Source organism: Crassostrea angulata, chromosome 4, assembly GCF_025612915.1.
Source record: "Crassostrea angulata isolate pt1a10 chromosome 4, ASM2561291v2, whole genome shotgun sequence".
Lineage (NCBI taxonomy): Eukaryota > Metazoa > Mollusca > Bivalvia > Ostreida > Ostreidae > Magallana > Magallana angulata.
The window spans coordinates 31,131,371-31,144,685 of record NC_069114.1 but is presented as its reverse complement, the minus strand read 5'-3'; the positions used below and the strand labels follow the sequence as shown (position 1 = coordinate 31,144,685).

The 13,315-nt window shown below is 34.3% G+C and overlaps 1 protein-coding gene across 1 annotated transcript; it reads left to right on the top strand.

Annotated features, from left to right (window-relative positions):
- The first annotated feature begins 3,056 nt into the window (after positions 1-3,056).
- LOC128181375 (galactoside alpha-(1,2)-fucosyltransferase 2-like) lies at positions 3,057-12,824 on the top strand. Its single transcript, XM_052849749.1, has 3 exons — positions 3,057-3,208; positions 6,169-6,234; positions 9,980-12,824. The coding sequence occupies exons 2-3, from the start codon at positions 6,186-6,188 to the stop codon at positions 10,912-10,914; spliced, it is 984 nt and encodes a 327-aa protein (XP_052705709.1). The 5' UTR covers positions 3,057-3,208; positions 6,169-6,185; the 3' UTR covers positions 10,915-12,824.
- Positions 12,825-13,315: the final 491 nt, after the last annotated feature.

Here is a 13,315-nt window from a genome sequence, read left to right as displayed (position 1 = left end):
AACGGAATAGTCAGACTATGTTTCGATTGAACTCTGTGTCAGAGTCATTCTGAATGAGTAGTCCGTATCAGTCTTGAAATACCTGAATATACTATCATTCAAAAGCAACATCCGAAATTACGAAAAAGAGAAATGGTAAAAGCAATCGGTTGGAGTTTTGGTCGATGACAAGGGGGGGGGGGGGGATATGTTATTTTATGGGATAAAATGATAATTATGTTTTCTCAAAAAAGAGCAAATATCTTTTCCTATCGTTGAAAATAAGAAAGAAAAAAAAGTGATATTATTTTATGTTAATTATGCATTAACAGTCTGTTGCAATGTACCAATGAACTACCTACATAGCTTACTGTATCTTTACGTCGTATGTAATACAGGGCAGTTATCAGCAAGCATGGGGTTCTTATACGAGTACGTAGTAACAGTGCTGATAGAAGGACATAGAGTTCCGTATGTATTTTTTCTTCAATATTGCAACTGTGTTTTGTGCAGTCTTAGACGTGTCTGTGTAAGTCTTTCATTGCTTTGTACAGTTTTCAACAATTGCAATACAGAGTTGCAGGAGCAGGATCCACAAAGAGCCGAAACCATAAGAGCCGGAGTCATAAGAGCTTTAGCTTCTAGAGCCAAGTTGTAAGAGCCGAAACCTTTCTTACTTATGCAGTCCAAGGGAGCAGCTAGCGCTCTTTGAACCGAGCCTGGAGACTCGGAGACACAGCATCCGATCATTCTGTACATACTTGATCTACAAGCAGTCGAGTTGGTATCAATCATTATTTGTAAAAGTTAAATTAAACTATTGGGTCCTCGGAAAGATAACTGAAGGCCTTGTATGTATAAACTCAATTTAAGCGAACGAAGAGTACTTCAAATGCAACAATTGATCTGCTCAGATGATACTTTTTTTTCCTAATAATGAGATGAAAATATATTCATATATTTACATTCTACTGTGTTTTCCATTAAATTCTGTGATCTTCAAATGCCTCTAAATGCAACAAGTAGTCAAAGGTCAAATTGACGAGTTTCATTATGACGTCACAAACGTTGAACGCTGTAAACTGCAACGTCACAAGCGAAAATCAAAGTTCACGCTTGTGGCTGTTACTGTGGCTCTTCCATTAATATTAACTTACCCTTAGGATAAGATAGTAATTTTAAGGTATGAATCACATTTGCAGACAAGGCAAGAAGTTAAAAAAAAATGTAAATATAAGCATTAAATCATGATTTTTTGAAGTATACACTCTCATAACTGCAGCGGTGTGTGCATACAAATTTTCATTACGCGCTAACGTATAATATAATATAATATAATCTCTCTCTCTCTCTCTCTCTCTCTCTCTCTCTCTCTCTCTCTCTCTCTCTCTCTCTCTCTCTCTCTCTCTCTTAGTGTACAATAGTTTGATATGATAGAAAATAAAAGATTCGTGCAATTTTTTCTATTATTGCCTGAACACTTATATATCTTATTTTCACACCTGACAGGATGCAGTTAAAAGAAGACACCTTTGAATCTTTGATGACCATAAAGTGCAATAGCAATCTTGTTAAGTCATTAAATTTGAACCTAATAGTGAACATGAACCTGTAAATATGTTTAAGCATGTTTTAATTATGAAACATTTACAAAAAACTCTTTATTCAGCTATTACCGGTAAATTGCTCTTTAAAAACTTAATATTTACATTCTACTGTGTTTTTCCATTGAATGCCGTGATGTTTAAATGCCTCTAAATGCAACAAGTAGTCAAAGGTCAAATTGACGAGTTTTATTATGACGTCACAAACGTTGAACGCTGTAAACTGCAACGTCACAAGCGAAAATCAAAGTTCACGCTCGTGGCTGTTACTGTGGCTCTTCCATTAATATTAACTTACCCTTAGGATAAGATAGGAATTTTAAGGTATGAATCACATTTGCAGACAAGGCAAGAAGTTAAAAAAATGTAAATATAAGCATTAAATCATGATTTTTTGAAGTATACACTCTCATAACTGCAGCGGTGTGTGCATACAAATTTTCATAACGCGCTAACGCGCGTTACTCAATTTGTATGCACACACCGCTGCAGTTATGAGAGTGTATACTTCAAAAAATCACGATTCAATGCTATAATATTTACATTCTACTGTGTTTTTCCATTAAATTCCGTGATGTTTAAATGCCTCTAAATGCAACAAAAACTCAAAGGTCAAATTGACGAGTTTTATTATGACGTCACAAACGTTTAACGCTGTAAACTGCAACGTCACAAGCGAAAATCAAAGTTCACGCTTGAGGCTGTTACTGTGGCTCTTCCATTAATATCAACTTACCCTTAGTATAAGATAGGAATTTTAAGGTATGAATCACATTTGCAGACAAGGCAAGAAGTAAAAAAAAATGTAAATATAAGCATTAAATCATGATTTTTTGAAGTATACACTCTCATAACTGCAGCGGTGTGTGCATACAAATTTTCATAACGCGCTAACGCGCGTTACTCAATTTGTATGCACACACCGCTGCAGTTATGAGAGTGTATACTTCAAAAAATCATGATTCAATTCTATATTGACTTTTCAAAAAGTAATGGTAATGCATTACTTTACCCATGTATAAAGATAAAAATAAAGTCAGCGCACCAAAAATATTGGAAATTTGTTCTTTACCTCATCTAACAAAGAGAAAATTCTTGCACATGTTATAAAATTTGATTTTGATGCATCTCAGGACTTTCAGTACTTTGATGACTCCCTGAGGCAGTCAGTGCCATTCCAAGCTTTAATTTCACCTGAGTTTATCGCTAATCGCTGTCAATATATTTAAGATCCCGATTGAAAAAATAATAATATGGTCAAAAGGGGCCGGAGTCCGGACCCCCCCCCCCCCTTCCATCTTTCCAAGTCAAGACCAGGGTTTCTGATCTGCAACGCTTTTCACAAAGGTAAGGATCATAAACCCTTGAATTAGGAAGATGTGGCCTCGCCAGAGTAGCACAAGTCTTAGATTGGACTTTTAATCGGGATCGAGGTGCGTTTTTAAAAGTAGTCGATAAACTTAGGGGGAATTAAATTAGTTGTTTTTGATGTTACCGGTCACTATGCTGGTCACCACGCTAGTTGTACAGTGTTTGTTGTAGTGGAGGCGGCGTCGTCTTACGAACTGTCATTAGATGGAGACTGCGTGTTTTTCTTCATGATTGTAGTGGTACTTGCTGCTAAGGTAAAGTCATTCTTATTCATTTTTGGATGTTACAACATTATGCTCCTACTTTTGCGGTTTCCTTAGAAAAGTTGAAGAACATGTACTGTATTGATGTACATGTGCTACAAAGCCACAAGCGCTTGTTCCATACCCAGCATGGCAGTTTCCTGTGTCCTATTCACCACTTAAATCTTAATGTGGTATTTGATAGGAAACCAAGTGACATCAGCCCAAAACTAAAACAAGCGGATGTATTACAGCACCTATACAGTACTGATATACAGCTTACTCCACTTATTTTGAAATCGCTTGTTTTGAAATTCCGTTTATTTTGAAATAGAAATAAATCCCCAGTTTTTGCCTCCAATTTTCTTTGCATTGATTTAACGGATATAATGAAATCGGCTATTTAAGAAATGAACTCAATGTACGTCTACCCAAGTTATACTTGTATAACCTGGGTTGGGGCAATTTACGCTTTATAATCCGCGAAGCGGATTATAAGAAAGCGTAAATTGCTCCAACCCAGGTTATACGAGTATAACTTGGGTAGATATTGAGTTCATTCCTTATAATTTAATTTTCTGGCATTTGCTGTACAAATTGAGTCCGTTTTACTTTTAAAAATGATATAAATCTGTTCAAAATTCAAACGTAACGTAAAGTGAATTAGTACGTTGGTGCATTGTGACGTGTCTTGTGACGTGCAAACCAGGTTATACAAATTTAACTAAATTTCTCTATCCAATCAAATGCCGCGTTACAACCAGAATTAAATTATTTTGAAATATCACTTATATTAAAGCCACTGATCGGTCCCCATAGGTGATAATTAGTTGTTTTTATAACGGTTATATTGAAGTACACCCTGGCGGCCGTCGTCATGCCAGACTGACTGGTTGATATACAAAGGTGTGAATTAATAATTTCTCATCATGTGTGTTTTTATACTTCTTTTAAAAAGTAAAATTTATTTAGTGTTGATTTTTTTTGTTTATACCTATACGGATGTTTTGAGGCTAGACGTAATATGGAAACCCCACGGAAAAGAAAAACCTTATCATCGGACACTAAATACGAACTAGTTATGGCTATTGATAAAAGGACAAAGCCTAAATTCAAAATAGCTACAGCTTTTGAGATTATCGCGAGTACACTTACATTGATATACAAGCAGCGTTCAGCAGTGTTTGAAGCGTTTAAGTCTTGTGATTTTTCTCTAAAACGTAAAAAAATGCGATCGGAGATTATGATGAGGTTTAAGATAGTAACAAAATAAAACTTACAAAACTTACGGATATAATTTTAATCAACATTTGAAGGACTAATATTTCGTGTAATCTGTTCACTGTTATAGATAAATGATGACCAAATAATTTGTTCGGGTTTGGTTTTCTATGCTTACATCGGGATTGAACTTTCCGAAATGGCAGCTTCATGTCGGTTAATTTCGCTTATATTGAAATACGGTTATATTGAATTAATTTGCATGGTCCCCTGAATTTCAATGTATCCGGAGTAGGCTGTAGTCCCATACTATTACTTATTAGGTTAGTTAATGACTCACTACGGAAATATATAGGGTTGATCAATCTCATAGATGGCAAGGCGAAGCCGAGCCGTCTATGAGATTGATCAACCCAATATATTTCCGTAGTGAGTCAGTAACTAACCTAATAAGTGTTTTGTTTTCCCGAGGACTATCAAGCGACTTATTTATTCACAAATAGCGATTATCTACGCAAAGCCATGTACAAGATGCCTAACATCTCGTCCAATTTAACTCATTTAAACTCTTCAAAATTTTCAATCTCACCTTTCAAATACTCTTTAAAAATCTTTGCTTCAGCCATGTTTACTTACAATGATTTGTTGCTATTCAATTTTAAATGTTTTCTCCCTTTCCTCTGCAGAGATTTGAGCAAATTTCGACGCTGCCATTTTGTTCTGCTCCAGACAAAACAATGTGAGGTCAATATTCTAAGGGCAACTACTCTTATTTTAAAGAATTTCAAAGGGCAACTACTCCAAACACTTTAAGAACTTACGGCATGCGGTTTATGTATTAAATACTATGAAATGTCGAAATGAGTAAAGGAAGCGTTGACCAATGATGGCCATATTGCCTAATATTATTTCTCACAGAACAAATATAGAGATATATGAGGCAATCACGTGCTATGTTTAAACCAATGAAAATGTGACATTTCAGTCCAAGGGAAAACAAATGTAAATACATGCATGTACTGCTAATCCTTTAATCATGCATGTCTTCAAATTGTAGACTATATGAATTTTCTGTCCTTATGTATGGCATGCTTAATTCAAATAATAGTTTTCCATATAGTGAATAGTAGATTTACTGACAGCTGTAAACGACATATACAGTTAAAATAACAATTTGTTTACTTTTTTCATCTGTTTGTCTGTTGCTGTAAAACTTAAATTTAAAGGTTGTAAAATGTAGTTAATGAAATAAATGAATGCTTTTCTTCAGCTCTTCTGTGGCTAATTAAACATTAAATATGAATTCAACCTAGTAATTAAGATTTAATTTACATTGGTTAAATAAAGGCAAAGAGTTATTAAATCATAGTTTCATAAATCATGAAATTTTATCTGTCAGATAAACTATGTATAACATTCATTACTACTGCACATATAGCTGCAGGTCTGTAGCTCTCCATCTGAAAAAAAAAATGGATGGGACTATGTGGGAACTACAGTGCCACCCATTGAAATAATTGTATATTTATTGCGCACAAAAATGTGTGCTAGTTTTGGACAAATTGACCTTAATTATACGCAAATTCTGTGAAAGCAATTAGTACCATTGAATTCTTCATGTAATTTACTACTGATTTGTCTCTCTACTTGAGTGGTGCTACATATATGTAGATTTTGAAATTACCAAATTGAAAAAAGTTCCTCTAAATTTGATTACACAGTAACCCAATTTGTGCTCTCATATATTGCAGCTTGCCCTTCCATCTCCATGAAGATGCAGCATTATAATAGAATTAAATCATATTTTCAACGCAAAGGTTAGTTTTTATTATCAATATTAGTTTTGTTAATAATTAGTTGGACATGTAATGCATAAAAACTGTTTGATTCCACGTGATTAATATTAGTGTTGGAACATCATTTTAACTCACATTATTAGTTTGTTTTTTTTCATTTATTTTAAAACTAAAAACATTTGGAAAGGTTGGATGAAACCATATAACAAATACAACAATCATAAGTAAATTCAGATTCCTTTTCATGTGTATCATATATTTCATATTGGTCTTTGATATACTGTAAAAGTGGTAATTTACGCGTTGGGGAAATTTACACAAGTTTCGCAGTAAGCAGAAATCTGTGTAAAATACCCCCCCCCCCCCCATCCGCGTATGGTAAAAAACTCAAACAAGTATGTTCAATCACCATCCGCGTATTTAACACCTATGTGTATTGTTTGATCAAAGACAGTGCGTACATGTACTTATTACTTAACCACCAGCGTAAATAACCACTTTTACAGTAAAAATATTTTGGCATTCTCTCACCAGAGGTCGTGCTACACAGGCTTCGCTTACACCTCTGTCAACGCCCGATGTACAAGATTCTTGTACAAACTTAAACGATGGGCAAAATGTATTTAAAATCTATGTAATTATTCCTTTTGTCTAATATGAATATGATTATCTGGTGAGAGAATGGTATTTTGGTAGAAGGAATACAAAATGATATTAGAGAGAATACCTGGGTGCTAAGTTATTTGCTTTTCCTTTCATAAAATTTTTTGGTTGCTAAACATTTGTAATAAAGACTTCTGTATTTAATAGAATAGATGAGATATGTATCTACATATCTTTCATATAAGGAGGAATATTACGTACATTCCCTAAAAACTCTTCAATATTTTGCAACTACGAGGGTTGTTCGGAAATTATTGAGACATTTACTCTTACTCCCATGGGAAAAAAGATGAATCATTGAAATTTAACCAGAAAACAAACCAGTATGTCTTTTATTAATGTACACATTTTGAAGTTAATAACATCATTTTTTTATTCCTGGTAAGCTAACAAAGTTGCCTACTTCCAATGACCTGGCGCAACCACAAACTCATTGTAACTTCATTTTAAGAATTTTACTTGGTCCTGTGTTAAAAACACCTCACAAACGAATTGAAAACATGAATTATTCTTCATTTTTCATCTTTTCTTTATATTTTAAAATGGCAACAGTTGTATATATATATTTTCCTTTCTTGATTTTTTGTGAAAAAAAAAAAATCGAGTTATTTTTTCTCAAAATTCAACTTACTGTGAAACGTCTCTTACATTCATTCCTTACATATCTAAGAAATGTTAAAATCTGTTTGTGTGAAAAAAGTAATATTTAGTCCCCTTGTTTTAATTTTAGTTAAACAAACAGTAAATAAACTCCAATTTACTGAAGCCTTTGACCTCTTTCCATCGTATAGTTTTTAATACAAACAATTTCTTGGCCAAAAAAGGTCTTCTTTCAAGATTTACACCGATTTTATGTATATTCGCTGCGCCGCCTTGATGTCAAATTTCAACAAACCGTCTCAGCCAAATTTCAATAGCTGGGTACATATTTTAGTACTTTCTTCGTATTTCAACTCGAACACTGGTAATTTTAAAACTTACACGAAAGAGAGTCACAATAAATAGCAAAATGAACATACATTTACCTAATTTGGTTTCTTTTTTCAAGAATTGTAGGTCCAACAACACTTAAAATAAAGATGTTTAAGTTTTTTAAACTCCAATTTTGTGCCTGCGCCGGGTACTCCAACCACTGACTTGTTTCTGTACTAGCTGTCATAAACGAAGTGTTAATTATTTCGTAATATTAATTTGGTTAATTAGTCATTTAGGGTTACTTCAATTATAATGCCAATTTTCATTAAAATTCGTCACTTATATAGAGAGATATTTGTGTCAAGTCTCAATAATTTCTGAACAACCCTCGTATTTGACCTACCATGATTCTTTAATGCTGTTCAATTTTAAATGTGAATATATTTTGATTAGAAATTGATTTTAATGGATTAGTGCAGTGTATTTAAACAAAATAAAAATCATACAAATATGCCTGCAAGTACCCTCGTACGAGTATAACTGGAACTTTCACATAAGATTACCAATATAACTTCACCACCACCCCTCTCTATCCTCCCCCTTTTCCCATTTGAATATAATAATTTTGATTGTGCCTTGAAATTAAAATTGGGTCATTCCCCTTGCAATATGGCAGTAACATTCAATCATTAGTGCAGCAGCATTTGATATGATGTATTGGAACCTGTGTCTGAAAAAACTATTGGTAAATAATAATATTTTGGGGTTTTGAATTTTGATGTTATACATTTTATTTGTAAACAGCTATTTTATAGCTGTAATTTTTCGGTCACCTGAATAAACTCTGGTGACCTATTGCTATCCGTTTTCGTCTGTCGTCGTGCGTTAACAATTTTACATTTTTAACTTCTTCTTAAAAACAACAAGGCTGATTGTTACCATTTTTGGTGTGAGGCATTTCTATGGTAAGATGAATTTAAATTGTGAAATTAATGGCTCAACCATCCACGGGGCGCCACATGTAGGGCCAAATATGCCCAAAAAAAGCCAAATTTTCAAAAATCATCTTCTCTACTCCCACACATGTGAGGAAAAAATGGTTGATATTTATGATGTCCATGAGGCCCTCTACCAAAATTGTGAAATTCATGGCCTCTGGGTCAGGGTTCATGCTCTAGGTTGGGGCCAAATTGGCCATATAGTTAAAATGTATTAAATCTTATAAAATCTTCTTTTCTACTCCCATATATATATTTCTTAAAAAAATAAATGCATGATAATGATGTCCATGAATCCCTCTACCTAAATTGTGAAATTCATGACCCCTGGGTCAGGGGTTCATGCTCTAGGTTGGGGCCAATATGGCCATATAGTTAAAATGTATTAAATCTTAGAAAATCTTCTTCTCTACTCCCATATGTATTTTTTAAAAACTAAATGCATGATAATGATGTCCATGAAGCCCTATACCAAAATTGTGAAATTCATGACCCCTTTGTTAAGGGTTCAGGCTTTAGGGTGGGCCCAATATGGCCATATAGTAAAAATGTTTTAAATTTAAAAAACCTTCTTCTCTTCTCCCACAAATGTGGGCAAAAAACAGAAAACATGGTTATGATCAGATGTCCACTAACTCCTCTACCTAAATAAGTTCATGGCCCCTGGGTCAGGGGTTCAGGACATGGGGGGGGGGGGGGGGGCAATATAGTGTTAATTCATATAATGTTTAAAAAAATTTCTTCTCTATTCTCACGCATCTGTATAAAAAACTGGCTAACAATTGTGTTTACCAGGAAGTCCTCTATTGAAATTTTAATTTTCATGTCCCCTGGAGTATGGGTTTCGCCTCTAGGGCAGGGCCAAAATGGATGTATTGGTGTTAATACATATAATGTTAAAAAATTATCTTCTTTACTCCCACACACCTGAAAAGAAAACTGAATTCATGATTTTGTAGACCAGATCTTTAAGTTTTTCACCAAAATTATAGGTTTCACAGTTCTTTTTGAAAGATTTCAGCCAGGGAGGTGGTCGTCATTACAAAATAATTTTTCTACTCCAGAATGAAACCTAATTAATTAAATGCATGTATAAGACTCCTCAACAAGTTTGTGTATGGGTTATATACTACTCAGGTGACTGTTAAGGCCAACTGATCTCTTGTTCCTTTTCTTTCTCATATATATAGGTAAACAACTCATAAAACCTGTAGCAATTTCCCTTGCCATCTGCCTGTTTTTGTGGAAGTTACATTGTTTGCTATTCAAATTAGAAAATGTGATCTGCATTTCCATTACGGGGCGTTTGGCCAATGCCATGTTCCAGGAAGCCTTTGTGTTCACCTTTGCCAAAAACAAAGGAAAACCTATGGTCGTCTTCAGCAGCGAAAACCCTCTTACTGATATCTTTACCTTGGAAGGATTAAACTGGAAATACGATTCTACTCATTTATGTCGCTGTTATCCTAAATATTTTGACAGATGGGATTGTGCCTTTGACGACCAGTACGAAAAACTCCAGCTCTCTTCAAAAGATACCGTTCAAGTGTTTGGATATTTTCAGTCATGGAAATATCTAAAAGGCTACGAGAGAGAAATTAAAAAACTGTTTACCTTTCAGCCATCAATTAGGCAAAGAGCAGACAAACAGTTGCGGGGCATTATCAAGTCTTTCCAGGACAAGGGAGTAACAAAGAAGACAGTCTTGGTTGGAGTCCATATTCGACGAGGAGATTATGTGACGGAGAAAACATTTGTAAATTTCGGTTACAATGTAGCGACCGAAACTTACATTCATAATGCGGTAAAGTATTTCCAAGATAGATATCCTGACGTTCTGTTCATCGTCTGCGGAAACGACCTGCCTTGGGCAAGAGAGGTGATGCAGAAGTATGAGAGGACCTACTTTGTAGAAGGCAACTCCCCCTCCCAGGATATGGCCCTTCTCACAGGGACCCACCATACTTTGATGACCGTCGGAACCTTTGGGTGGTGGATCGGGTGGCTCACCAATGGCACCACCGTGTACTACAAGCACACTTACAGGGAAGGAACAGACTTCATGATGGAGTTCAATGGCGGAATCACTGACCACTTTCCTCCTCACTGGGTTGGCTTAGATTGATTATTGGTCCTCATTATATGTTATGCTCAGCATTAAAGTCACTAGTCAGGTTATTATATTATCTTGTCTGGTAAATCAAATTCGTTTATGCATAGATGTAATTGCATTTGCATGTGTCTAAATGATCAAGAAATGTATTCTATAACCTGATATTGCTTCTTCCTGCTTCTTTCTAATCTGGATGGATGCTTGTCAGACTGTATCTCCATCATTATGTTAATGCTTTCAGGTAGTTGCCGTGTGTCATTACACTTTAACTTTTCCTCAAGCATCTTTTTTGCGACTGTAGCCAAAAATTACACTCAGGGTTTTTATTAAAAACTCTTAAATTTTTAAAAAGGTATGACTTTGAACCAAAGAACGAATTGTTTATTGTTTGAATAGAATGACGATGGCTAAAAAAGTGTAAGTCTTCCGTGTATTGTCTATTGTTTGAATAGAATGACGATGGGTAAAAAAGTGTTATAGTCTTCCATGTATTGTCTATTGATTATGATTAATGTGAGATATGTTTCAACTAATGCTCACGCCAAGATCTTTTGATGACTTGTGACCCTCTATTTAATACTCTTTCGATTGGATTTCTATTACAGAAAGATGTACTTAATGAGTTCATCTATATGTATACTGTATAGTTTATTTTCAATGCAAGGAGTATGCCTCTTTTTCTTGGAAAAATTATGAAAAGAAATAGTTTTTGTATACTATGAATGAAAAACTTGGTCTTCCATAATGTTTAGAATATCTGTCTTCAAAAGCAATAATTACAAGTATTGAAGGGTACAAATGTTCATTTGATGAATATATGAAAACTTAAGGCAGTTTTGTTACCAAAAAAATACCATTGCCCATTGGTAATAACTTACAAAAAAATTCTATATTTTCATTATGTTTTTGAATAAAAATCAAAAACACGTTCATGACAACTCTTCACCAAACACTCAACTACTTTAACTTTCATATCATATATTTGAAAGGGTGAGAAACATGAAAACCTTTTATATTTTATATTTAGCATTTTCTTTAACATAAAATTATTTGCATGGAACACGTCAACTGCACAAACACTCAGCTACATGTATTTTGACTTTCATAACAAATACCAAGTAAACAAATACGTGATTATGTTATAACATTAACCTTTAGTCCATCCTCGAAATACCAATCTACATGTATTTTGACTTTCATATCAAATGCTTGGTAAACAAATATGTGATTATGTTATAAAAGCATAAACCTCTAGTCCATCCTCAAAATACGTCAGCTGATTGCATTTTGCATCAAAATGTAAGGATACTTAATCAAAAGTGTGTTATTTCATAGATAATATTTAATTTTAAAATTTATTGATGATTTAGAATAAAATGTGTAAACATTGTACAATTGTACATTTGATTGATTTGAAATAAGTATGATGTTAGAGCAATAATGTTTAACATGTTATTGTACAGTAATGTATAAAACACATACCGGTACAATTTTCGGGGGGGTGGGGGGGGGGATTATCTGAATGTATGCATTCATTAACAATCATGTTATTGCAAACTATAAACCAACTTTTATTTGCGTGCCAGAAATTTTCATCAGGTTAATGAGAGCCTCGTCACGAATATTGTTCGCTGCGTACCAGTCCTTTTCCTGTGGTTTTTATAACTAAGGCTTGGTCTCGTACATTAGTAATCGCGAAACAGTTTATCGAGAGTTAATTGTGAAATAAAGTGCTGCAAATAAAAGTTGGTTTACAGTATATATGATATTTTTTCATTATTTTTATATTTGTTATCATATTTGAAGTTTGTGCAAGATATCTCTTTTTAAAACAGTAATAATTTCAAGTTATCTTTTAGGGGAAAATACATGTATTTGCATTGTTTTAATACCAAAAATAAAAATTACGGTAAACATAAAATTTTACATTCGATTTACATGTTTTTCAGTTTCAAACTTGGTTAAGTACCTAAATGGATCAGGAGAGCCCCCCACCCCATTTTCATGCAGGGAAAGATCCTTTTTAACAAGACCTTTGACCCTCTGTATGTACACATCTAGACATCTTATTGGTATGCACACATCATTGCAATTACTAGGACCCCGCTCTGCTTGCACTCAATAGCGATCAGTCCGTCCGTCCATCTGTTCAACCGTCTCTTCATCTGAGATCAATTGTCCGGAGCATATCTTCTCTTCCTTTGGCCCAATTCTTTACCAACAGAGTGCCTTTGGGTATAGAGTGTGCAATAACTCGAGCATATTCTTGGGTCAAAGGACTTATGTTAAAGTCATAGCAGATTTATATGTAGCATCCTTTCACTGGGCATATCCTCTCTACCCTTTGTCCAATCTGGTTCATACCTCACGGAGTGTGTATGGTAAAAGGGAGTGCAGTGACCTTAAAAGAAGT